At 43.9% G+C, this 25,352-nt stretch overlaps 4 protein-coding genes across 6 annotated transcripts; 3 read left to right on the top strand and 1 right to left on the bottom strand.

Annotated features, from left to right (window-relative positions):
• Positions 1-98: 98 nt before the first annotated feature.
• Positions 99-15,936, top strand: LOC6725839 (protein strawberry notch). 3 transcript variants are annotated; one of them, XM_016172635.3, is made up of 13 exons: positions 99-701; positions 4,783-4,900; positions 7,473-7,922; positions 8,629-8,946; positions 10,576-11,010; positions 11,083-11,468; positions 11,531-11,937; positions 12,001-12,435; positions 12,505-13,651; positions 13,714-14,200; positions 14,273-14,411; positions 14,474-14,852; positions 14,940-15,936. In XM_016172635.3, exons 1-13 carry the CDS (start codon positions 699-701, stop codon positions 15,168-15,170), a joined length of 4,935 nt encoding a protein of 1,644 aa, XP_016039160.1. In that variant the 5' UTR covers positions 99-698; the 3' UTR covers positions 15,171-15,936. The 3 variants fall into 3 exon arrangements, with proteins under 3 accessions (XP_016039160.1, XP_016039159.1, XP_016039158.1); XM_016172634.3 differs by lacking the exon at positions 8,629-8,946; XM_016172633.3 differs by lacking the exons at positions 99-701; positions 4,783-4,900; positions 7,473-7,922; positions 8,629-8,946 and adding an exon at positions 9,340-9,930.
• LOC123327392 lies at positions 3,337-4,103 on the bottom strand. The gene is made up of 2 exons (XM_044923801.1): positions 3,986-4,103; positions 3,337-3,935 (listed from the first exon to the last, which is right to left on the bottom strand). Exons 1-2 carry the CDS (start codon positions 4,097-4,099, stop codon positions 3,741-3,743), a joined length of 309 nt encoding a protein of 102 aa, XP_044779736.1. The 5' UTR covers positions 4,100-4,103; the 3' UTR covers positions 3,337-3,740.
• A 4,419-nt stretch (positions 15,937-20,355) lies between the features above and the next one.
• LOC6725837 (2-methoxy-6-polyprenyl-1,4-benzoquinol methylase, mitochondrial) lies at positions 20,356-21,635 on the top strand. Its single transcript, XM_016172636.3, has 3 exons — positions 20,356-20,624; positions 20,683-21,101; positions 21,172-21,635. The coding sequence occupies exons 1-3, from the start codon at positions 20,441-20,443 to the stop codon at positions 21,472-21,474; spliced, it is 906 nt and encodes a 301-aa protein (XP_016039157.1). The 5' UTR covers positions 20,356-20,440; the 3' UTR covers positions 21,475-21,635.
• A 1,064-nt stretch (positions 21,636-22,699) lies between these two features.
• On the top strand, positions 22,700-25,172 carry LOC6725836 (proline-rich extensin-like protein EPR1). Its single transcript, XM_039296953.2, has 3 exons — positions 22,700-23,779; positions 23,845-24,796; positions 24,858-25,172. Exons 1-3 carry the CDS (start codon positions 23,012-23,014, stop codon positions 25,049-25,051), a joined length of 1,914 nt encoding a protein of 637 aa, XP_039152887.1. The 5' UTR covers positions 22,700-23,011; the 3' UTR covers positions 25,052-25,172.
• Positions 25,173-25,352: the final 180 nt, after the last annotated feature.

Here is a 25,352-nt window from a genome sequence, read left to right as displayed (position 1 = left end):
GCTATAAATAAGTGTGCCCAAATTTAAGTTATAATAAACATCGGCACTCTTATCAATAATCGCCAAGCTGTTATTTTCTCGCTTCACCGCTATCGATTCCCATCGATGTTTTTCCAGCTCTATCTAGTTGGCATCTCGTTAGTTGCGATAGTTGGCTTGTTACGTGTGTTTTCGGCTTCGTCGCTTCGTTCTCGTCTCGTTCTTGTTTCCTTCCTCCTTAATTCCGATTTCTCGTTTTGCGTGTATTGCGCGGTACAACACATACGAACAAATTTATCCGAAGCGAAATACCGCGTGCAGCAACAACAGAGAAACACACTCAACAACAACAACACACACGCATGCACACACGCATGCAGTCATTATCGCAACAGCAATAGCAACGGGAAGAACAACAACAACAAAAACATTTCTAACGCGCTGAAAATTGCGGAGTCCAGCCTTTTATTTTAGCTGCATTTCCTATCTAACTTGCCGCACAATTGTTCTGTTCCGTTGACAGCATCAAAAACGCATTTAAAAAAAAATAATCCATAAACTTCAAAGAAACACACAAAAAAAAAAGCCAAGAAAAGAACGAAAAACGCGTGGGTGCGCGGTCTGTTGATTTTTTTTTTTTTTGTGGTTAACAACAACAACAAGAAGCATCGAAGGGACGAACATCAAGAACAACCACCGTTAGCAATTGGAGGATCAAAATGGTATGTTTAAGTTAGCTGCCTTTTTGTTGTTTCCACAGCATGACTTAATATAAATTTCTTTGTTGCTAAATTTTGACACAGGCACACAAACATTCACCCACACACTGACACCCCCCCCTCACATGCATTAAACAAAAACAAAGCGGCTGCAGAAGCGGACTTCTCTAATGAGAAGAAGGAGCAGCAGTAGACAACTCATTCAATAATTGCCGTTTCCCCTTTTCTTGCGCCTTTCGCTCATCCCTTGTTGTTGTTTTTTTCTTAATCTGCAATTGTTTTCTTCTGTAATTTCTATGGAAGCATTTCATTTTGCAGATTCGCGTGGCCTGGAACCATGTGTTTTTCTCTCCCTCTCATACGCCCTCTTCGCGCTCGGCCCTCTCTTTCGTGCACACACGCTGAGTTTAGTTTTGGCGTTTTTTCCCCCGCACACGAGTTAAACGAATTCAGTCGACAAAAGTTGCGCTAGGTTAGGGTTAAGGCCATGCGACTCAGGGGCAACATGTGGGTTAAGACCATGGGCGGGGGATGGGGCTATGGTGCATCATTGAGTTTGAGGATGACAACTATTTTTCTGGGGGGCGGCATCGTTTTGAATATTGAATCAAAACTATTGGCATACAATTCCTACAATTGTAATTTAAATTATATAGTATTCTATAGTCCGTTATAGAGTTACTAAACTATTCAAAGAATAATTTGTTATAAAATATGTTAATAATATTTTTATTTGTCATTGGGCATTTATCAATATCTGGAAATTGGAAACACTTATGCCAGCATTTAACTACTCAAGTTTTTTACAAATACCGCAGCTTTAAAGTGATTGATTTGTGAAGTGAATTTATGTGCAATGAAAGTAACTTTAATTCCTCTCACGATGCACTTCTTTGTTATTTGAATAATCCCTATACGGATATAACAATACGATTCACAATTTGTTTCCTTGATAAGGATTATATAGATAGATAGATTTGATTTTTGTTTATTTACTCCGATTTATTCGTTATTATTTCATGTTTTTTCCGCACACTTGTTGCTCGCCAGGAGCGATTAACCCCTGGCGGACACTCAAACCACTATCGCCATTTTCGATGGGATCCCCGCTAAGGGGTTTTCACTGTAGAACTGCTGTTGGTGCAACTGCAGCTCAGAAATGCATCCTGAGAAATGCGTGTTGCCCCTCCCACACAAGCTGCGCTGCTTTTCCTCTGCTGCAGCCAGTGCATTTCTGATTGGGGAGGTTGGGTAAGTGGTCCTACGAGCCGTGTTATGTATCGCCGTGTCCGCTTTGGCCACTGCATTCCGAGTTTTTTGGCGCCTGCGCCTTTCACATCTTCCTCGGCCCGGTCAACATCTCTTTGCCAACTCCTGGGAGCGTTCATTAGCTGAATCTCTCCCCATTTTTGTAACATTTTTCAGGTCCATTTTCCTTGGCCTTTGTTTGTGTCCTTTTTTTGTCCATTTTGTCCGTTTTTATCCGCACCTTTTGTTTTTATTTTTTCATTCGCCAACCCTGTTGATAAGGGTTAATGTTGTGGCTGTTTATTTTTCGTAATTCATACCAACTTTTTTTTTTTTTTTTGGCAACAACATGTTGATGTTTCTATTTGTGTGAGAGGGTAGTTGATGGAAACACATGTTTTTGGCCACAGATTTTCAACATTTCTCTTGTTGCAAGGTCATTCGTTTTGATTTTATTTTGTGTGTCAACAAAAAGGTTGCAATCCATTACCAGGCGGAGGTGTGGGTGAAATAGTGCAGAGCTGGGATTGATTTGGGAGTGAGAACTATGTTTTCGTTGATGAGTGCATTTTAGATGCTAATAATTTTTATCTTTTGAGCTTAAATAAATGACTTTGATGTAAATGATTAATTAATTAAGTATCTATCTAGTATCTAAACTCCTAGCCAAATACAATATAATTATATTCCCTTTAAAAAAAGTGATTACTTGAGTTAAGCTGGTTTTTGAAGTCTGATTGGAACAATTTTGAGAGTATATCGTACTGTCGTAGATCACTTCATGTAGTGATTGGTCATTCCAGCGGACGTTCACTGTGCTTACTGCTTCTGTTTGCTTTGCTTTTGGCCCAAGTCCCTTGCCAGTTGTTTTATCCCGGAGCACACAGAGGTACACGGTATATATGTTCAAACGCATATAGCCAGCGAACGAGCCAACCAGACCCGTCGCCACCCCCCGGCGCCCACCAGCACCCTGCCCCTTCCCCAAGGACGTGCCCACATCCACAGCCACAGCAGTCTGTCTTGCTCTAATTGCTGTACATGCGCTGCAGATTGCTGCTCCTCCTGCCCCCCAACTTTCGACCTGCTCCAGTCCCCCTGACCAACCCCTCGGCCGCTTCCAACTGCCAACTGAGCCAAAACCCTTTTGTTTAAAGGGGTTGGAGAGGGGTGGCTAGAAGGGTTGAGGGGATGGTGTGAGTGCTTGGTGTGGGGCGTGGGATGTGGGGTTTCTGGGAGCAGAGGAAGCACATGTATATTCCGCATAAAGGAGGAAACTTCGTATCTCTGCATGCCAAACATTTTGTTGTTGCTACTTCGTTTAATTTCCACAAGCGGAGGGGGTGGGAAAATGCCAACCCCCTTTTCGTTCTAAAGTGGAGCACTGTGGTCCGCGGCTATTATTGAAACCATCTCAATTAATAAAGCCTATATTTTTAATAAAAAATTAATGAAAAGAATGAAGAATAATAAAATATGAAATATTTCTAAAATTATGATCCCTGTTTGGCAATAAACTCATTAATTGGGACATGCTGCTTCGAACTTAACCCACTGTATCCTTCGCCAAGGGGTTGGCCTCTCGCGTTTGTTTATCGGCCTGTTCCCAGTTCTACGTTCTCCGTTCTCCGTTCTTGCCTTTCGTCGTCCTGACCGTGGAGAGATGTTGGCCAAAAACCCACCCCATTGGGCGGGCCCGTAGCACCCATAACACCCTGCTTAACCCGTTGGTAACCCCGTTTAACCCCTCCTGTCGCTGGCCGTCGAAAAACTGCAGCCCAAACTTTGCTTGTACTATGTGCGTTGTGCTCGTGCTCGCTGTGAAATTTCCATTTTGGGTTTGTTTTCGGTGGTATTCCAAACTGGCTGGCAAACTGGCAAAGTGGCCCATGGCTGCTCGACAACTCCGGTCTTCGAACTCCGGCCGAGGTTTTTGGGTAGTTGGCTCCCACACGAGCATCGAGCCAGTCGCACAGTTTCTCCCGAACTCTGAAAAATAGTGCCCGTAATTTGTGAACAAAGAGGTGGTTCCAGGTTACTTGGTTGTGCTTGGTTTGCCTAGTTGCCCAGTGGTTCTCAGTAACAGATCCCAGGATCTTCCGCAGAACCTCATCCAACCGGCGACGCAAAGCATCTGACCGTTGGTCCTGCATTTTTCCACCCAAAACACTGTGAGTGTGCTCTCCCTTTATATATTTATTTTATATATATATAAATATATATATATATCCCTTTCCCTGGCATTTTATATCTATATTTTTTTCCGCCCGTTTGCGATTGGGGGATTCCCTCGTTTTTTTTTTTCTACACGCGGCGTGCGCATTTTTTTCTCGTGCTTTTTGTGCCGTTTTTTCTAAACATCCGGGGAAGTCCACGCATTTTGGTTCGCCCTCGAAAGTGTGCTACGAAAATATATGCGGTTTTTAGTGTCATTTTTCATGTTTGTTTTCGTAGTCATTTATGTGTTTGTTTGTGTGTGTTGGTTTCAATATTTATGATATTTTTTTAGAGTGTTCGCGTCATGTTTGTGTTCAGCACGAGAAGAGCTGGGAAACTATGAAAATATCGATTTAAATTCGCGATGTCGTTCGTTTTACTAGTGCACTGAAAGAAATTTAGAGCAAAACCAACTATTAAATATGTTTTTGAAAGTCAGCGCATAAAAGTACCAATGAAATCTATAAGTATCTATGGATGAACAATACATTATATTAGTATTTGCCTTTAATATCGTGGCATAAGAATAAACTTTATGCACTTACAGATTTATTTTTTACTTTATTTTTGTTTTAATAATATCAGATAATAAAACATTATTTCCATTTTTCTATTACAGACATCGAAGAAACGAAAAACACTGTTGGATGCCGATGACGACAATGACAATTTCGATGAAGACGATTCGGGCTCCGATTTCGATGATGACGAGGATCCAGATCAAATAGAAGTGCCCGGTAAGTAATCGCATTTCGAATTTAAAATCGATGCTAGTGCTCCTGGGCTTGGAAAATTCACCAGCAATAAATAGTGAAAATTGGGTTCATTTTGAATGGGATTTGAATGCGGCCTGAAAAGGGGAAGGTAGGGTCTTGGCATCGGCACAGCACGGCACTCGGTTTTCTATTGTTTGGACAACAATTTCATAGGTAGCCCCATCATTGTTGGTGGTGGGGGGAGTGCGGATGCGGGCCTTACTTTCCAACTTTCATGCAGTTTTAGAGCCGAGTGCGAACCTTGCATAGTTTTTTGGCCTCCCGGGGCGGTGGGATTGTGTCCAAAAAATGGGGTAGGAAAAGCGGGTGAATCACTGAAAGGGGTTGGGGTATTGAGATAAAAGCGGGCAAGTGGGCGCTTTTTTGAGGCGGCGTTCCATTGCCAGGCTGTAACTTATTCAGTTGGCATTTCAATCAACTGTGCGAGAATTTAATCCTTTTAGTTTATGAAATTGTTATGACATTCCTACTAATCTTACTGAAATGCTGCAGAAATGTTGGGCGTTTTTCAAAACTGTCTAAAAGCTATTGTATAAGCTATAGTACATAGTTTCAACGAATAATGATATTCGAAATGTCTATTTTGATACTTCCGAAACCGTTCAAATATTGTTTGTAATAACCCAATCTTGAAATTAACCCAAGAAATTAATGAATGAACTAATGAAAGTATGCCAATTACTTTCGGATTTCATTTGAAAATATTTTTCTAAATCGAAAGACTGGACTGTATTTCACTAGAAAGCTATACCAATTCCGCTGAAAAATCCCCATGTACATGCCTTTAGGCCCACCCATGCAATTGCTTTGATATCTAGCCAACATTAATTAAAAGGCCACTTGGATTAGTCGCTGAAACATTAATGAAATTACCCATTAATGCCCCTTCCACCTGAGACCGAAACCCCGATGCACACCTGTCCAGGAGTCGCAGGATGTTCGATGTCCTGCCAAGCCTCGAGCTCTGTTTGCCTCAGATCTGTTAGATATCGGCATATATATGTTCATACATATATAGAATGTGTTTGTATATGCCACGGCCTATATGGAAGTTATATATGCGCACATATGTGCCCGTATATATCCGCCATTGGAGCTCACACTCTGGCATCCAAGACCGATTATATGACCATATATAGCTGGCCATATTCGGGAGCAGCCAGTGGGTTCCGTGCGTCATTAACCGTCGACCGGACATCCAGTCCGCGTTAAATTATTAAGCTCGAGAATCGAAGGGCAAGTTACGAAGTCCTTCAGTCGGCAAAGTGAACAAAAACTCAACTAACAAACTAATATCGTCGTCAATTATTAAGCAAGCAATATTCTGGCGGACTCTTGTGCAACTTTAAGTTTCTTTTTCGAACATTTCGCGCCTGTGAAAAGGGGACAAGTTTCCTGACAGGTGTGCCGCCTGTGAGGAATATTAAGTACTCGCTTCTTAAATAATTGAATAGGAAATGGCAGTTGGAAAAGCATATACAGCCGACAGCTATATATCTTTATTTATTTTAGATTTACATTTTAGATCTAATTTTGTATACAAAAAATCCAATTGACTTACATATATACACTTCGACTGTGCTGTGCTGCAATTTCGCTAATCCGCATCATATAATTATCTGGTACATGACTCGAAAATTCCTCCTGATGGTGTCTTTGGTGTGGTCAGTTGTTGATTCGCATGCACTACACATGCATAATGTGCATTTCGTGGAAATGCCTGGAGGATGGACCTAAGAGCCTTTGAAGATTTGTGGTGCACCAAGGCGCACTGAATTTGATTTGTTGCCATCATCTTGACCGCGGCGTCCATCTGGCGGGGGATGCGGCAACTACGGGCATTAACGCATTAGGATTCCCATTCACATTCACATTCATAATCGGTATATAGACGAATGTCCATCTCCACTTGCATCTGTCCATGTGTGCTGGACTTCACATATAATTATGATTATGTATCCAGCCAACTGACCTTTCCCCCCAGCCCCCTCCCCGCCCTCGTGTGGCACATAGCCTTGCACATACTTAGAACCACCTCCAGCTTATGTGCTCGCATGCTTGCTCATTAATTAGATATTTACCTTAAATGAGGGGTGGTGCTGTGCTTTCGGGTTTGGGGTGTTATGTCTGCAATTTGTGCAGCTGGCTCATCGGGGGAATCTCGCAGGTCTTCGATGCGTATTGAACGGGTTGGGGTGGGGGGTGGGGGCTGCTTAATGTGTACAAATTGCATTAAGTATTCGCACACAAAAAGCGAGAAACCCCCGTTTTCTAATCACGTGTTTTCGAGCAGAAGCAGGTAGCTGCATTAGTGATTCAAGATTCAAAAAGGGCGGCAATCAATGGTGACGTTTGCTTGCCAATAATGCTAGTGATTCAATCCAGCTTATTTCCAAAAGTGAAAGCGCATCAAAATTTATATTAATTACCAATTCAAACTAGAATTGGATTCCATAATTTGTACAACTTATTTTAAAGATAACAAAATACTTACAAAAACTTTCCATCCTTTTTTCCCACGTATTTTTTTTAGGTGGAGGTCGCGATCTGAACACAGCGGTAACGTACGCCCAAAATATCCGTAGCGGAGTGGGCGTGGCGACCAAGGGCGGTACACCCATACCCATAAGTGGAGCCAAAATTGTTGTAGGCAATAATAAAATCAAGCCAATATCGTTGTTGCGCATCAACAACAATAACAACAATATAGTCACCAGCATTAACAATAGAAATAACAACAATATCAGCACCAACGGCAGTAGCAACAACAACAACAACAACAATATCATCAGCAACAACAGCCAGATAATAAAAACAACAACAGCCGCAACAACAAAAACACCAACCACTGTGGGTGCTACGCCTACAGTTGGAGGCGTGGCACTGGGCGGAAAGCTAACAGTGATACCAATAGCAGGGAGAAACATAGCCCTAGATAATAATTTAAGCAATATGCCAAAGAAACTGAATAACGCGGTAACGGGTAAGTGCACTTAAATACTTTAACTAATATTAATTAAGCGCAGCACACACAGACGAAGCGAAAAAGTTAATAATATTACACAGCAGTGTTGCCAATACATTAATCGAATTTACGCAAAAATGTGCTAGTAATATTTAGCCTAAACGACTAAACAAACAGTATGTTAACTATATTCTTACTTTGAAAATTCTATATATTAAGGAATGTTAACGTTTTAGTCGATCTTTAGTTAATTTCAAAATGATATCTAAAATCTAAAAACAATCGATTATCTTAAGTTTGCCAAATTCGATATGAGCAACTTTATAAATTGAATCTTAGTAGACAATAATAATGTGATGGTCCCATAAGCCGTACACTGCGATTAAATACGAGTATATAGTTAAAATTCTGATAGATGTACATGCATATAACTAAAAGTTGGCAGCACTGGCTTCAAATAACTAGCTGTGATCACAATAATTAATGATGCCTGTGTTGTTCTCTTTCTTTATTTCTCTCTATTTCTCCACTCAACACTATGTATATATATTGCTTGTCTTGATTTAAACCCGATTTATAAATACCGCCAATATATATAATTTTCCCCATCCCATTTTGTATGGTTTATTTGTTGTTGATTATTATTCCTATTTCGGTTATTTTTTTGTGTGGTTATTTGTTCTGTTGTTTACGCTTTCCTCGCGGACACCGCGTGCTCCATCAGCCATGGGCAGTCCAGCGGCCAGGAGCAGCGGCAATGCTGGGACGACTGGTTCGTCCCAGGGTGGTGCCATTGGCTCCACCAGCAGCTACTTGAACAGCCTGACCACCAACGAACTGATGAACCTGGCCGCCTACGTGGCCGCCAAGGGCAGCAACGCCCCACCGCCTCCGCCGCCGTCCACAGCCGCCAATTCGGTGAGGCACTCACCAACAGGCGGCATTCCCAATACCGGTGGCAATTTCTTTGGCGGATCGGCGGCGGCGTCCACTTCAGCCTCTGCTGCTAATTTCAATATGGCCGCGTCTTTATTGGCGCAGAGTAAGTCGATTAATGTTGGTAACAACCAAGAAAAATGCTCTTCTTTTCCAAAATGTCTAAAAACAATAATTATGTATATGTGCGGGTGTGTGTGTGTGTGTGTGTGTGTGTGAGTTGTGGGTTTGTTGTTCTTTGTATAGATAGTTCCAAAGGTAAGATATCCAAGTGAAATACCCAGAACTGTATGAGAAATTATGTATATGGATCATTATTTTGGATTTAGCACCACTTTAAAGTAGAAAATAATCGAGAAAGGCATTTAAAATATATTTTGATTATTTCAATAATCAGCGCTTAAAAATTATGGAATGCTCTTTAATATCTTTTCGTTTCGTTAGACTTGATTTTTTCTTGCACCTAATGTTAATATTTTTGGAACTGAAGTATATTGCATTATTGTGTGCTTGGAAAACATTTTGAAAGTGTAGAGATTCTGAAACCAGTAGGCGCTTGTGTTTTCATTCGAAACCTAACGGTGTTCAGCCCAGACGAACGCCACTTGATATTCAAATTTCGGGGAAAACAGATGTTTCAAAAAAAAAATTTATAAATTTTGTAACTCTTTCTTTGTGTACGGTACATTTTTAAAATTTTAAGTTCGTATAATGGATACTACTGAAAACACAATTGTCACCGACGTCGTTAAATATGAGAAAATCAAAATACCACTGGAAACCAGTAGTACGAATACACTGCCTCCGGGCGTGTCAATTGGGGACACAATCCAGCAAGAGATCAACCTGAAGGTGGCGGAGGCCATGAAGGGCTTCTACATAGAGCACTCAAAGGCGCTTCATAAGATTGAGCAGCTCATAATCGAGAAACTGCGACCCGAAACGAGCAGCAATTCGAATACCGAGATCAAGGAGATTGCGGAACTAATGCGCAGGCTAGTGAACCGTGTGGAGAACATGGAGCCCGTCTTCAAAATCGATCTGGCTGAAGGCACCGTGCCGCAGACGTCGGTGGGCAGTTCAGGTGGAGGTACGCAACCACCTGATAGTCGGGATTTGGGGGAATCTGGGCCTGCCATTGTTATCTTCACGAATCTAACCTTCAATGTCCACACCATCAGCGAAAAGGACTTCCTGGCTGCGGCTCCTCTTCACGGCTGATCAACTGGATGTGTATATGGGGCATTCACTATCCAGTTGAGCGATCCTTTCCAGTCGTTTTGAGCTGCCTCACTGGAGTAGATGAACAATAAATGGTTTGGCTTTGGCTTGTTCGGAGAGCAATTGCTAATCTTTTTAATAGCTTGGGCTAAATTTAATGAATGAATCGCTGGGATTTAATTGCTGTGTGTGAATGTCGTTTGATATATGGATAGCTTGTTTCTGTGGATTGAATAGATATATTGGACACTCGCTTGATTCTAGAGTCTTCAGTTAAGCTGGCACGTAATTAATGCCATCCTAGTTAATGACTAACAAAGCTCTTTCTATTTTCTTACCGTCTTCCTCTGTTTAAATCCGACTGCCCTCCTCTGTCTCTTTCCATTCGATGTCTCCCCGTATATACACCTCTCACTCACTCTGGTGACGTGTATACCTAATTACCGTACCACATCATTATCCAAAACAACTTGCTGCAAAAACCACAACCAACCCGAATCCCTTTACCTTCCAGTGAGTTATGGGGGCGGAGCTTCGCAAATTCGCGCCTTAAAGGTAGCCGGAAATATTGGCGGAGTCGGGAACAATCAGAAGCTACCAATGGCCACAGCTCCCGGAAGCGGAGGACCGGCTGGCGGAACATCTGGTAGCGGAGCGAAAGGGAACACCTCGATGATGGAGGCCGTGCAAAAACTGATAGCAATGAATCCGGAATACCTAACCAGTGGCATACCGAATACCGTATTCCAGATGTTCATGCAATCAATGCAACGTCCACAGACAACTCCGGCGCCGAATCAGCCAATGAATCCCGGCGCGATGGTGACCAGTGCAGCTGCAGCGGCTGCCCACGCCTCAGCTGTTGCCTATGTCCAGCAGGAGGAGGATGAGGTCGACTACGAGGAGATTGGTGTAGCCGAAACTTATGCCGACTACTGGCCTGCGAAATGTAAGTTTAACATGCCTTGGATAATAGGCTAAGATTCAGTGATTAACACGTTCATTTGTCCCGATCCCGCAGTGAAACTTGGAAAGAAACATCCGGATGCCGTTGTGGAGACAGCATCGCTAAGCTCCGTGGAGCCCTGTGATGTCTACTACAAGCTGTCTCTGCCCCTCGAAACAATCAACAGCGGACATCTGAGCGCCCTGCAACTGGAGTCCATTACGTACGCCTCCCAGGCGCACGATCATCTGCTTCCGGACGGCAGTCGGGCTGGATTCCTTATCGGAGACGGCGCTGGTGTGGGCAAGGGTCGCACAATCGCCGGCATAATTTACGAGAACTATTTAAAGGGGCGCAAGAAGGCGCTATGGATATCCGTGTCCAACGATCTCAAGTACGATGCCGAGCGGGATCTCAGCGATATTGGGGCCACGCGGATCGAGGTCCATGCCCTCAACAAGGTGGGTTTCAATACAAGTAAACCCTGAATGTGGGGCTATTAACTCATTATATATTGCCTTAGTTTAAATACGCCAAAATCAGCTCCGATGTGAATAACAATTGCAAGCGAGGCGTCATCTTCAGCACATATTCCGCTTTGATAGGCGAGTCCAATAACAAGACAGGCAAGTACCGATCCCGCTTCCGCCAGCTTCTGCAATGGTGTGGTGAGGATTTCGAGGGCCTCATCATCTTCGACGAGTGTCACAAGGCGAAAAATCTGTGTCCCGTGGGTTCCGGCAAACCCACCAAGACGGGCCAGACCGTTCTGGAGCTGCAGCAGAAACTGCCCAAGGCGCGAGTGGTCTATGCATCCGCAACAGGTGCGTCTGAGCCCAAGAATATGGCTTATATGGTTCGTCTGGGTCTCTGGGGTCAGGGCACGGCCTTTGGCAACTTTAACGACTTTATCACCGCCGTGGAGAGACGGTAAGCTAACTTTATTTACATATATAAGCATAACTTTGTTAACTACATATTTGCTTATTTCAGCGGTGTGGGCGCCATGGAGATCGTAGCCATGGACATGAAGCTGCGTGGCATGTACATCGCCCGCCAGCTGAGTTTCAAGGGCGTGAGCTTCAAGATCGAGGAGGTGCCACTCTCCAAGGAGTTTCGCAAGATCTACGATCAGTCCGTGGAGCTCTGGGTGGAGGCCATGCAGAAGTTCACCGAGGCGGCCGAACTGATCGATGCCGAGAGCCGTATGAAGAAGACGATGTGGGGTCAGTTCTGGTCCTCGCATCAGCGCTTTTTCAAGTACCTTTGCATTGCTGCCAAGGTGAACCATGCGGTGCTGGTCGCCCGCGAGTCTATAAAATACGGAAAGTGTGTCGTTATCGGCCTGCAGTCCACCGGCGAGGCTCGCACTCTAGATCAGTTGGAACGCGACGATGGCGAACTCACTGATTTTGTATCTACGGCTAAGTAAGTATTACTATTACTATTACTATTTTTCATGAACACTTACCATACAAATAACTCTCCTTTCCACAGAGGTGTCTTTCAGTCGTTTGTGGAGCGCCACTTTCCGGCACCCGACCGTAATCGCATTAACCGCATCCTGGGTCTCTACGATGAGACACCTTCCCAGTCATCAGTTGCCGATTCCACGTCTAGCCTGGGTAACAATAGTAATATCACCACGGCGGCTGGCAAAAGAAAGGGAAATAATAACAATGATAACGGATCCACAAAGATCAAAAAGAAGAAGCGCAGTGGATCTTGGCAATGTAGCGACAGCGAGGATGACAATACGGGTAGGAAACGCAACAGCGATAGCGATGAGGCAAATAGTGATGACGACCTCAAGAGTGATATCGATGATGAAGATGAGGATCATGATGTGGACAGTGACCAGAGATGCGTGGCTAGCGATGCTAGTTCCGATTTTAATCCCTTCTTCAGCGGCAGCGATAGCGATATTGACCCCTGGGTTGCACGCAGCAAGAAGACAAAGAAGACCCAGAAGAAAAGCAAGAAAAAGGTGAAGAAGGAGAAGACCAAAAAGGAAATCCCCTCATCAGCAACCGATCCCAGTGGCAGTACGGCAATGTCCGCCACTGTCGTTGCTGCTCTGAATGCGGCCAAGAATCGGAAATCTCAGCTCTCCACACAGGACAAGATTCAGGATCTTCTGCAAAAGAAACAAGAGCTGAAAGGCACAGTCACGCCGGTGGGTGTGAATGGTGTCAAACTTAACTATGGTCCTCCGCCCAAAGATGCAATTGAGCGCGCCTGCACGATGAAAGAGGAGCTGCTGCGCAAGATCGAGCGACTGGGATCCCGACTGCCGCCAAATACGCTGGATCAATTGATCGACGAACTGGGTGGTCCCGATAACGTGGCCGAAATGACTGGTCGAAGAGGTCGCGTTGTACAAACTGATGATGGTAGCATCCAATACGAGTCCAGAACCGAATCGGATGTCCCGTTGGAAACGCTAAACATTACGGAGAAGCAGCGCTTCATGGACGGCGAGAAGGATGTGGCAATCATTTCGGAAGCTGCGTCCAGTGGTATTTCTCTCCAGAGTGATCGGCGGGTCTTCAATCAACGCCGCCGTGTCCACATAACATTGGAGTTGCCCTGGTCCGCCGACAGAGCCATCCAGCAGTTTGGGCGTACCCACCGATCCAATCAGGTCTGTTATATATATATATTATGTGGTTATTGTTTGTATTATAATGTAATGTCTTTCATCAGGTTAATGCGCCCGAGTACATCTTTCTAATCTCAGATTTGGCTGGTGAAAGACGTTTCGCTTCTACCGTTGCCAAGCGTCTGGAATCGCTAGGAGCGCTCACCCACGGCGATCGCAGGGCCACGGAGACTCGTGATCTCTCCCAGTTTAACATAGACAACAAATATGGTCGACAAGCCCTGGAAACTGTGATGCGTACCATAATGGGCTACGAGTCACCGCTGGTGCCGCCGCCTACAGACTACAGCGGCGAGTTCTTTAAGGACATAGCTGGAGCCTTGGTTGGTGTGGGCATTATCGTGAATAGCGAAAGTCATCCGGGTGTGCTAAGTCTTGACAAGGACTACAACAACATATCAAAGTTTCTCAACCGTATTCTCGGCTGTCCAGTGGATCTGCAGAATCGTTTGTTTAAGTATTTTACGGACACCATGACAGCAATCATTCAGCAGGCAAAGCGCGGCGGTCGCTTCGATTTGGGCATTTTGGGTAAGTGTCATTGAGTGAGAGTCGCCTATTGCGAACAAATTGTAATGGCATGTATCTATTTAACTCCACTAGATCTTGGAGCTGCCGGTGAGAATGTCACCCGCGTCCGACTTATTCGGTTCGTGCGCAAACATGCCACTGGAGTGGCACCCACAGAGATGCACACGGTTCGTGTGGAAAGAGGCATGATCTGGCAAGAAGCCATTGACAAGTAAGTTAAGGAATATGACTGTAAATGAGAAGTTGATTCTAAGAATTTGAAATAATTTGCAGATATGCCGATCTGTTCAACGAAAACGAGGGCTTCTATCTGTCCCACCAGCTACGCAACCAGAAGCGAACCGCCATTATGGTGGTGATCCTAGAGTCACGCAACAGCAGCTCGACGAGCAGTACCACCGATTCGGACAGCGGTAGCAAGAAAAAGAAAACTCGCAGCAAAAAGGAGATCATGTGTCAGATATACCGACCAAACACTGGTCTCCAGGTTCGCCACGAATCGCTTTTTGAGCTTGAGAAGAAGTATCGCAAGGTGGCCAGCGAGGAGGCAGAGCCACACTGGACCGAACAGTACGATGCCTCGGTTAACACCTGTTCGCACGCATACTGGAACGGCAACTGTAGAAATGTTAGCCTGGGGAACGACTGTGAGGTAAGTGTGTGTAAGATTTATCTACACTGCGTCGAGATTTCTTCATTGAACTATTTTTATTGATATGTTGACATTTTGCATCTTTAGGTGGGCTTGCGTCAACGCTTGTACCACGTTCTGGCTGGATCCGTGCTCTCCGTTTGGGGACGCGTGGAGCACATACTGAATACACGTTCCAATAGCAAGATGCAAGTGATACGCATGAAGACCACCGAGGGGGAGAAGATTGTGGGCACCTTAATACCCAAGTCCTGCTTCGAGCCATTGGTGGCTGATTTGCGCAGTGATTCGGAGAAGCAGGAGGAGTTTAACTACTAAGTTTGTGAAGATTACCAGTTGTGTGATTTCGTTATTTCTTCAATTTTGAGACCGCTTTTTCCCACGTATCTTCCAAACCGAGGCCAAGCAAATTTTGAATCCACAGCTAGGTAGCATGTGCAGCAGGCTTCAACCTATTATATAAATATATACATACTATAAATATATATACACACTATAAATACATATAGACACACTATAAATATATATACACACTACTATAATTACATACCGTATGTGTACAAGTATATGAATTATGGCTCCTGGACAGAATTATGGCTTAAGAACCGAACCTTTTTTTCTTATTTTTAAATAGACTTAATCGTGTACAACCACCAACCCATCCATCAGACTTCGGCTCGTTATAGTTCATAGAAACACCACACTCACATACTGACACACGCGCAACGTACAGATGATATGATGACATATAGAAAACGAAATGTAAACGCTTATAAATGGACTTTTCTCAATGACTTAATGATTAATTTATTTTTATTATTATTATTATTATTACTATATATATAAATACGTTTTTAATTGTTTTTAATATAACAATTTTAAGGCTGCAGCGCGGCGCAGCAAACCCCCAAGATAAGGCATTTTTTTTTAATCAAACAAACTTTGTAATTAGGTATTTACATGTAATGTAAGTTAAACGAACAGACATTGAGAGGCATCTGAATATTAGTTAAGAGGAAAATGTTCGCTGAATTGCGCACGCGTACGTATAGTTAATAAATATGAATGTGCGGATTAAATGAAAGTTGTGGTCTTATTAATTAAACTATTTATGGCGTGCTAGTTTCTCTTTATTGAATGTGATGCGAATGCAAAGGTAAGATACAGAATTAAATAAAAAGGGAATTTGCGAAAAATTGAATGCAAATCGATTGGGATTTAAAAAACAAACTCAACGAGGTATAACATTCCATATTTGGATAATTATTTTTAATGTTTTGATCAAAATACCGATTATTTTATTTAACAAAAAATCTGGGAAAACATTTTTCCAAAAAATGAAATATTTAAGAACGGTTTTTTGCGTATAACTCGACTAAAAATGGCCACACAGCAAAGAGAATTACCATTTTACACTCCCTGTTACCAATACTAACCATTCCTGTCACCTTTGAACGGATTTTGTAAACTAAATTTTTGTCCAAATTTTCGCATTTTTGGTAAGGGGTAACATCATCAAAATTTGCGAAAAATGGCGAAAAAATAAAATTTCAATGTTTGAATACAGTTCGATTGGAAATTTAATTACGAGCTCAACGAGGTATGGCATTCTATATTCAAAAAATTATTTTTAAAGTTGTGGCAAAAAAACGGAGTATTTTAATACGGAAATTTGAAAAAAACTACTTTTTGTCAAAAGTTTGATGTTTACAAATGGGATTTAAAAAACAAACTCAACGAGGCATCTCATTACACATTTTGACCATTATTTACAATGTTATTGTAAAAAAACCGATTATTTTTTTTTTACAGAAATTACAATATTTATTCTTCGACAGAAAACTGCACAATTGGAAAATGTTTTTAGTGAAACCACGTAATTGTTTATAAGGTATTCCCGTAAGCTGTAAATTTTGCTCAAGCAGTTTTCTTACGTCCACCCCAGTTGCTTTAGTCCAGCTGAACATACAATGTCATTTATTTGTGTTTTTTACTTATACATAATACATATTGTAATTTATATATGCCGAGATATATGTAGCTATATCTATAAGCATTTATAAGTAAAATAAGCATTTATTTTAACCGGCTCTAAAAAAGTTTTTATCTTTTTTTCATGGCTTCTTTCCCCAAAAAACAAATTCTAATATTCCATACGCCCAGTTAAATTTTTTTGACCGCTTCCGTAAAATTCTTTATCTGTTTCTTGTTTGATTTTTCGGTTTAAATTACCAGGCGAACAGGAATTCCAGAAGGTGACCAACGATCAGTTGGTTTTCAGTATACACCTGTTACTGATTATGATCACTTGGTACCAAAAATCCAAAAATCTAACAAATTCGGCACAAAAACGCGTATTTTGTTTGATTTTTCGGTTTAAATTACCAGGCGAACAGGAATTCCAGAAGGTGACCAACGATCAGTTACTGATTATGATCACTTGGTGCCAAAAATCCAAAAATCTGACAAATTCGGCACAAAAACGCGTATTTTGTAATGCAAATTGTTTGATTTTTCGGTTTAAATTACCAGGCGAACAGAAATTCCAGAAGGTGACCAACGATCAGTTGGTTTTCAGTATACACCTGTTACTGATTATGATCACTTGGTACCAAAAATCCAAAAATCTAACAAATTCGGCACAAAAACGCGTATTTTGTAATGCAAATTGTTTGATTTTTCGGTTTAAATTACCAGGCGAACAGGAATTCCAGAAGGTGACCAACGATCAGTTGGTTTTCAGTATACACCTGTTACTGATTATGATCACTTGGTACCAAAAATCCAAAAATCTAACAAATTCGGCACAAAAACGCGTATTTTGTAATGCAAATTGTTTGATTTTTCGGTTTAAATTACCAGGCGAACAGGAATTCCAGAAGGTGACCAACGATCAGTTGGTTTTCAGTATACACCTGTTACTGATTATGATCACTTGGTACCAAAAATCCAAAAATCTAACGAATTCGGCACAAAAACGCGTATTTTGTAATGCAAATTGTTTGATTTTTCGGTTTAAATTACCAGGCGAACAGGAATTCCAGAAGGTGACCAACGATCAGTTGGTTTTCAGTATACACCTGTTACTGATTATGATCACTTGGTACCAAAAATCCAAAAATCTAACAAATTCGGCACAAAAACGCGTATTTTGTAATGCAAATTGTTTGATTTTTCGGTTTAAATTACCAGGCGAACAGGAATTCCAGAAGGTGACCAACGATCAGTTGGTTTTCAGTATTCACCTGTTACTGATTATGATCACTTGGTACCAAAAATCCAAAAATCTAACAAATTCGGCACAAAAACGCGTATTTTGTTTGATTTTTCGGTTTAAATTACCAGGCGAACAGGAATTCCAGAAGGTGACCAACGATCAGTTACTGATTATGATCACTTGGTGCCAAAAATCCAAAAATCTGACAAATTCGGCACAAAAACGCGTATTTTGTAATGCAAATTGTTTGATTTTTCGGTTTAAATTACCAGGCGAACAGAAATTCCAGAAGGTGACCAACGATCAGTTGGTTTTCAGTATACACCTGTTACTGATTATGATCACTTGGTACCAAAAATCCAAAAATCTAACAAATTCGGCACAAAAACGCGTATTTTGTAATGCAAATTGTTTGATTTTTCGGTTTAAATTACCAGGCGAACAGGAATTCCAGAAGGTGACCAACGATCAGTTGGTTTTCAGTATACACCTGTTACTGATTATGATCACTTGGTACCAAAAATCCAAAAATCTAACAAATTCGGCACAAAAACGCGTATTTTGTAATGCAAATTGTTTGATTTTTCGGTTTAAATTACCAGGCGAACAGGAATTCCAGAAGGTGACCAACGATCAGTTGGTTTTCAGTATACACCTGTTACTGATTATGATCACTTGGTACCAAAAATCCAAAAATCTAACGAATTCGGCACAAAAACGCGTATTTTGTAATGCAAATTGTTTGATTTTTCGGTTTAAATTACCAGGCGAACAGGAATTCCAGAAGGTGACCAACGATCAGTTGGTTTTCAGTATACACCTGTTACTGATTATGATCACTTGGTACCAAAAATCCAAAAATCTAACAAATTCGGCACAAAAACGCGTATTTTGTAATGCAAATTGTTTGATTTTTCGGTTTAAATTACCAGGCGAACAGGAATTCCAGAAGGTGACCAACGATCAGTTGGTTTTCAGTATTCACCTGTTACTGATTATGATCACTTGGTACCAAAAATCCAAAAATCTAACAAATTCGGCACAAAAACGCGTATTTTGTTTGATTTTTCGGTTTAAATTACCAGGCGAACAGGAATTCCAGAAGGTGACCAACGATCAGTTGGTTTTCAGTATTCACCTGTTACTGATTATGATCACTTGGTACCAAAAATCCAAAAATCTAACAAATTCGGCACAAAAACGCGTATTTTGTTTGATTTTTCGGTTTAAATTACCAGGCGAACAGGAATTCCAGAAGGTGACCAACGATCAGTTGGTTTTCAGTATACACCTGTTACTGATTATGATCACTTGGTGCCAAAAATCCAAAAATCTGACAAATTCGGCACAAAAACGCGTATTTTGTAATGCAAATTGTTTGATTTTTCGGTTTAAATTACCAGGCGAACAGGAATTCCAGAAGGTGACCAACGATCAGTTGGTTTTCAGTATACACCTGTTACTGATTATGATCACTTGGTACCAAAAATCCAAAAATCTAACAAATTCGGCACAAAAACGCGTATTTTGTAATGCAAATTGTTTGATTTTTCGGTTTAAATTACCAGGCGAACAGGAATTCCAGAAGGTGACCAACGATCAGTTGGTTTTCAGTATTCACCTGTTACTGATTATGATCACTTGGTACCAAAAATCCAAAAATCTAACAAATTCGGCACAAAAACGCGTATTTTGTAATGCAAATTGTTTGATTTTTCGGTTTAAATTACCAGGCGAACAGGAATTCCAGAAGGTGACCAACGATCAGTTGGTTTTCAGTATACACCTGTTACTGATTATGATCACTTGGCACCATCATTAAAATTTGCGAAAAATGGCAAAAAAATAGAATTTCCGTTTCCGAACACAGGTCGATAGGGAATTTTATTACGAATTCAACGAGGTATGGCATTTCACTTTTGGACAACTATTTTTAATGCTATTGAGAAAATACAGATTCTTTTTTACCAAAAATAAACAAAATATAAATTGCCAAAAATCTGATATTTACAAACGGGGTTTTCTCCATAACTTGGCCAAAAAAGATATCACCGCTAAAATGAAGACTGTTTTGTGCTGCCAATAAACATAGATAACTATCCCTATCACTATTTTTATTATAATCAAAAATAAAATTTTTAACAAATTTTCGCATTTTTGATAAGGGGTACCATCATCAAAAAAAAACCTAGAATACATAAGAGTTTGAACTTGGCGCCAGCTTGGAAATAGTAATCGAGAGCCCACCAATATATCGAAGCTGTACTAAAAATCGATAGATTTCGTTCAAAATACCATATCTAACCGGCTGTTTCGTGTTTTTGTTATTTCATAATAAATTCTTGACGGAAAGCACCCAAGAATCAACGAAATGCAGAGTACGAGGAGCACCCGGCTGCTGTCCTTGGCCAGGAGATTCGTCCACACCCGAACGGCAGCTCAATCGGCCCGGAACTCCAAAGGAATGGGAAGTGGCGCGGAATCCACCTCCGGAGAGGAGCAAACCACACATTTCGGTTTCCAAACAGTTCGGGAAAGTGAAAAGGAACAAAAGGGTGAGTGGTTGTAGCTAGCCCATAAACGGAGCACCGAAAATATCCCTTCTTCCTCCAGTTCACGAGGTCTTCGAACAGGTGGCCAACTCCTATGACGTGATGAACGATGCCATGTCTCTGGGCATCCATCGCTTGTGGAAGGATGTGTTCGTCGAACGACTGGGTCCGACGCACGGCATGCGCTTGCTGGACATGGCTGGCGGCACCGGGGACATCACCTTCCGCTACCTGCGCTACCTGAACAACCAGCCGAATCCCCAACAGCGTCCCAGCCACGTCACTGTGTCGGACATCAACCAGCACATGCTAAACGTGGGCGAGGAGCGGGCCAAGAGGCTGGGACTGACCACCGACCAGCTGTCCAACTGCACCGTCGCTTGGCAGTGCGCCGATGCCGAGAAGTTGCCCTTCCCGGACGCTAGCTTTACGGCCTACACTATTGCCTTTGGCATCAGGAACTGCACACATGTGGATAAGGTAGGCGGATCATGTACATGTAGAGTTAATGAAATGTACTCTGTGTACTTATTTCTCCCATCCATCTAAGGTTCTTTCTGAGGCGTATCGAGTGCTGCAGCCGGGCGGACGATTCATGTGCCTGGAGTTCAGTCATCTGACGAACGAAACGATGCAATGGCTATATGACCAGTACTCCTTCCAGGTGATTCCGCCGATGGGCCAATTGCTGGCTGGTCAGTGGCAGGCGTACCAGTATCTCGTGGAGAGCATCCGGCGGTTTCCCAAGCAGGAGCAATTCAAGCAAATGATCGAGCAGGCCGGATTCGACCAGGTGTCCTACGAGAACCTCACCTTCGGCGTGGTCAGCATTCACTCCGGCTTCAAACTGTGACAGCCCGGGGTGATATCTGTTGTAAGCGATTAGGAAATCCTAAGACCATTTGGTGGGGCTTAACTATCTTCTATATTGTTGGTTTTTCGCGTTTTTCCATGCTGCTCACGTCGGGCAGGTCATAAAGCATCGAATTAAACAAGCTCCTCTGGCGGCTTTTATTTCTGCGTGTTTACATTTTGAGGTTTATGTAGCTCTTTGTCAAATACATATAGGTACTTTATGTGCCAAAAGGCAAACCCAAACGGCAAACTGATGACATCTCCGGCGGCAAGGCCTGGGAAAGACCTTGAGGATTATGTGCCAGACCCACTTAGATGCAAAGGGCGATATGCTAGCCCTAGCGAACTGTACCAGATGCCAGATGTCAGGCACTGTTGTGATGCGTTCGATCGATTTAAATTCCACACACCCTATGCGACGTTTCCAAAAAAAAGTGAAAATCAATGTAGGGTAATCGAAAGTCCATTTACGGCGATGGGGTGTGATATAATGCAGGCACTATCCACTATCTATGGCCTCAGTTCGCCATCAGATGTAGTGCAGGTGAAATTTATGCGTGTGAATGCTGAATTTTAACGAAATTCAAATAATAGCATTGAAATGCCATCAAAATAATTGACCGTGCCATGGCTAATAGCTAATTGCTGCTTTTGAATTGTGCGCTTTTGCTTTTATTACAATGGTTTTATTATGCTTTCACCCGGCGCCTGATTAGCACGGACTGGACTCCCGAATAGCCGCCCATCTTGGCCGGATTATGTAAGCGGCGACACATTTGATTTGTATCTAAATTGCAGCCAAATCATAAACCTTCGGACCATCTCCGGCAGCCGAAAGTGAAAAGAGTCCGGCGATAAAAACAAAAGACCCAGCACGAAAAAGCATGCGGAACATGCAGGCCATTGAAAGCAAAAGTTTGGTGCGTGCGGCAACGTGCTGCGCATGCGTAGGTGGATTCCGGCCAATGGGACAGTGGAACGGGGCCAGGCAAGCAGTGGACTAGTGGACAACTTGTTGGCACACTAAAAAGTGTTTTAGTCCATCATCTAAATACTAGCATTTGTTGGAATAATCCTGATATCTGAACAAGAAGTAAGGTAGCAATATCCCATATATACATACTATATATGTATGTACGGAACCACAGTGCGTGGTCAGGTGGCGCAGCATAATGAGGCGCTGCTCAGTCAGTGGTGGTCAGTGGGTGAGGGGTCTTCGATTGCGGCAGGTGAAATGGCAGCGTAAAAGTCATAAACTGCCCAATCCATGCCGTATGCCATGCCGATGAGCCGCTGACGGTGGTGCAGTGCGAGCACCACCAGTGCCGCCGATTGGTATGCACAGTGGGTATGTGCCGACCACGATGGCCAATCCACTGTGCCGCGATGTCCGCTTTATAAATACAACAGCGACCAAGGAAGTTCATTTCATTTTCTTGGCGACGATCGCAGCAAACGGATTAAGCGCGAGGCGAGACGATATATTACATAGTGTCCAAATATACGCATATAGAAATCAAGTCCACTGAATCGAAATGAATCTCTTGGCCAGTTCGAGGAGCCTCCATCTTCTGATGGTCTTGGCTGTGATCTTGGTTTCTCATCGAGCCGAGGCGGGCCTACGTTTGCGGCACACCAGTCGATCGGTCACGCCCCCCGCCAGCACTACGCCCACTTTGACAGTGACCTCCGAGGAGGCCCCGCCACAGGAATCGGTGGCGGAAAGTGCCCCAACGGCCAGCGTGGCTACCGAACCGGAAACGGAAGTGGAGGTCACGACCGGAAAGCACAAGCGCGGCATTCTACACGGCCACGCCCACCTGCATGGCCAATGGCCCGCCCGCACCTATGCCGCCCACTACGGCTATAGCCTGCAGCTGCCCGGAGGCAGTGCCTTCCTGGCCGCCGCTCCTCCACGCCGCCACTTCGTCAAATACGGCCATGGTCTGGTCAAGCCGCTCGTTTCCGGTTCCGGTTTGCTGCCCGCCCTTGCTCCCGCGCCCGCTGCCCTGCTGCCCGCCGTCGCATCAACCCTGCCCGTCGGATTGCCCACCGGTCTGCCCGGTGGCGTGGCCAGCGCCATTCCCGCCGGAGTGGCCACTGCCTTGTCCACCGGCGTGGCCACCGCTTTGTCCACCGCCGTGGCCCCGCCATCGTACGTCCTGCGTCCCGGAAATGCGGTCGTCTCATCGTACAGCGTCAACTATCCGCACCAGCACCTGCAGAAGCCCGTGGTCTTCCAGTCCGCCGTGAAGCCGGTCCACTTCCATGCTCCGGCTCATGGCCATGTGCACGCCGTGCAGGTAAGTTAGCTACATAGGAAACTGGTGGAATATCCTGTTGACCATTTCATTCTTTTTTGTTGCAGCCCACTTATGTGCAGACCTATGCTCCAACTGCTCCGGCAGTGCCTCTTCAGCCCGTTCAGCCTGTGCAGCCAGTTCATCATCTCCAGCCCATTCAGCCCCTTCAGCCGGTGCAACCGGTGACCACCCATCACTTCCAGCCCGTGCAGCCTCTGCAGCCAGTTAGCCCAATCCAACCGGTTCAGCCTCTCCAACCAGTTCAACCCCTGCAACCCATACAACCCGTCCAACCCATCCAACCTACAGTGACCTTCGGTGTTCCGGCTCCCCCAGCTGTGGATTTGCCCGTGATCCCTCAGTTCCCACAACCGCCTCAGTTCCCCGGAGTGCCGACCTTCAGCTTCCAGCCTGCTCAGCCAGCGGTGCCAGCCCAACCCGCTGTGCCCGCCCAGCCGGCAGTTCCAGCTGCACCAGAAGCCCCAGAAGTGCCACAGGTCCCCGCCATCCCACAGATTCCGGCCATACCACAGATACCCCAAATACCACAATTTCCCGGATTCCCTCAATTCCCCGGCTTTCCCCAGTTCCCCCAGGCGCCAGCCATTCCATCACCTCCCTCCGTTCCAGGAGTTCCAGCTGTGCCCACTGTCCCGGCTTTCCCCAGTCCACCCACTAGCCAATTCTTTCCGGCTGCTCCACAGCCACCATTGCCGCAGCAGCCACCCACTTTTGGCCAGCCAGAGTCACAATTCCCAGGCGGAATTGTACCGCTGCCGGGCTCCACTCCCGTTCGCCCCGAATCCGGCACGGGTATAGCTTCGCCGCAGATTCCCCCACAGTCGCCCGAGCCGGAGACGCCGTCGGAGGTGCCACCACAGCGGCCATCCGTCCAGCAGCCACCGCAGCAGCCCTGGAAGCCGGTATTCTATAGTCCACCCACCGAATCCCCGCCAGCGTCGCCCAATCGACCCTCCATCACCCTGCTCCCGCCCTACGGAAGTGCGCCAGCTGAAGGTGAGCTCAGATGACGTTCTGGATATATTCTTATGCTATATTTTAAACGAATGTTTCCCAGGTTACCTGCCACCAGTGGGATCCCAACCGTCGGCCCTGAGTGCCAGTAGTGCCGGAATCGGCGGCCAGGGCGGCATCTTCGACCAGCTGACCGATGCCGAGCTGGAGCACATCTTCGCCCAGGCCAACTTGGCGCAGCAGCAGCACCAGCAGCAGCAGCAGCAACAGCAGGGCCACAACTACCACCACTACTGAGTCCACCACTCACCTAGGGATCCTTTCAATTTTTTTTTGTTTTTTTTTAAGCCTTCTTTTCATTTCTGCTGTACTTGTATTGTAAATTATGTTGCTATTAAATAAGTTATTTATCGAAAAATTGAACATATCGTTAATTTACTGCGTTGATAATCAAAATAATTAATCATTTAATAACTAATTCTATTGCATATATGCGAGATACATTATATTATATTATATTATCTATTTGAATTTCATAAGGAAACTCCTTTTGGCTCGGCGCATTTTCATTTCCTGAGCTTTTCCGGCGCGCGCTTTT

This window comes from Drosophila simulans, chromosome X, assembly GCF_016746395.2.
Source record: "Drosophila simulans strain w501 chromosome X, Prin_Dsim_3.1, whole genome shotgun sequence".
Classification (NCBI taxonomy): Eukaryota; Metazoa; Arthropoda; class Insecta; order Diptera; family Drosophilidae; genus Drosophila; species Drosophila simulans.
Note: the sequence above shows the minus strand (reverse complement) of the source record. Positions and strands in the feature narration are given on the sequence as shown.

Excerpts from the sequence above, each read along its gene's own strand:
- LOC6725837 (XM_016172636.3), top strand. The coding sequence starts at position 20,441 with ATGCAGAGTACGAGGAGCACCCGGCTGCTGTCCTTGGCCAGGAGATTC. Across the intron at positions 20,625-20,682 it reads AAGTGAAAAGGAACAAAAGG|TTCACGAGGTCTTCGAACAG; the intron begins GTGAGTGGTTGT and ends TTCTTCCTCCAG. Across the intron at positions 21,102-21,171 it reads ACTGCACACATGTGGATAAG|GTTCTTTCTGAGGCGTATCG; the intron begins GTAGGCGGATCA and ends CATCCATCTAAG.
- LOC6725839 (XM_016172635.3), top strand. Across the intron at positions 11,011-11,082 it reads CGACTACTGGCCTGCGAAAT|TGAAACTTGGAAAGAAACAT; the intron begins GTAAGTTTAACA and ends CCGATCCCGCAG. Across the intron at positions 12,436-12,504 it reads GATTTTGTATCTACGGCTAA|AGGTGTCTTTCAGTCGTTTG; the intron begins GTAAGTATTACT and ends TCCTTTCCACAG.
- LOC6725836 (XM_039296953.2), top strand. The coding sequence starts at position 23,012 with ATGAATCTCTTGGCCAGTTCGAGGAGCCTCCATCTTCTGATGGTCTTG. Across the intron at positions 23,780-23,844 it reads GCCATGTGCACGCCGTGCAG|CCCACTTATGTGCAGACCTA; the intron begins GTAAGTTAGCTA and ends TTTTTGTTGCAG. Across the intron at positions 24,797-24,857 it reads CGGAAGTGCGCCAGCTGAAG|GTTACCTGCCACCAGTGGGA; the intron begins GTGAGCTCAGAT and ends AATGTTTCCCAG.
- LOC123327392 (XM_044923801.1), bottom strand. The coding sequence starts at position 4,099 with ATGCAGGACCAACGGTCAGATGCTTTGCGTCGCCGGTTGGATGAGGTT. Across the intron at positions 3,936-3,985 it reads GGCAAACCAAGCACAACCAA|AGTTCGGGAGAAACTGTGCG; the intron begins GTAACCTGGAAC and ends ACTATTTTTCAG.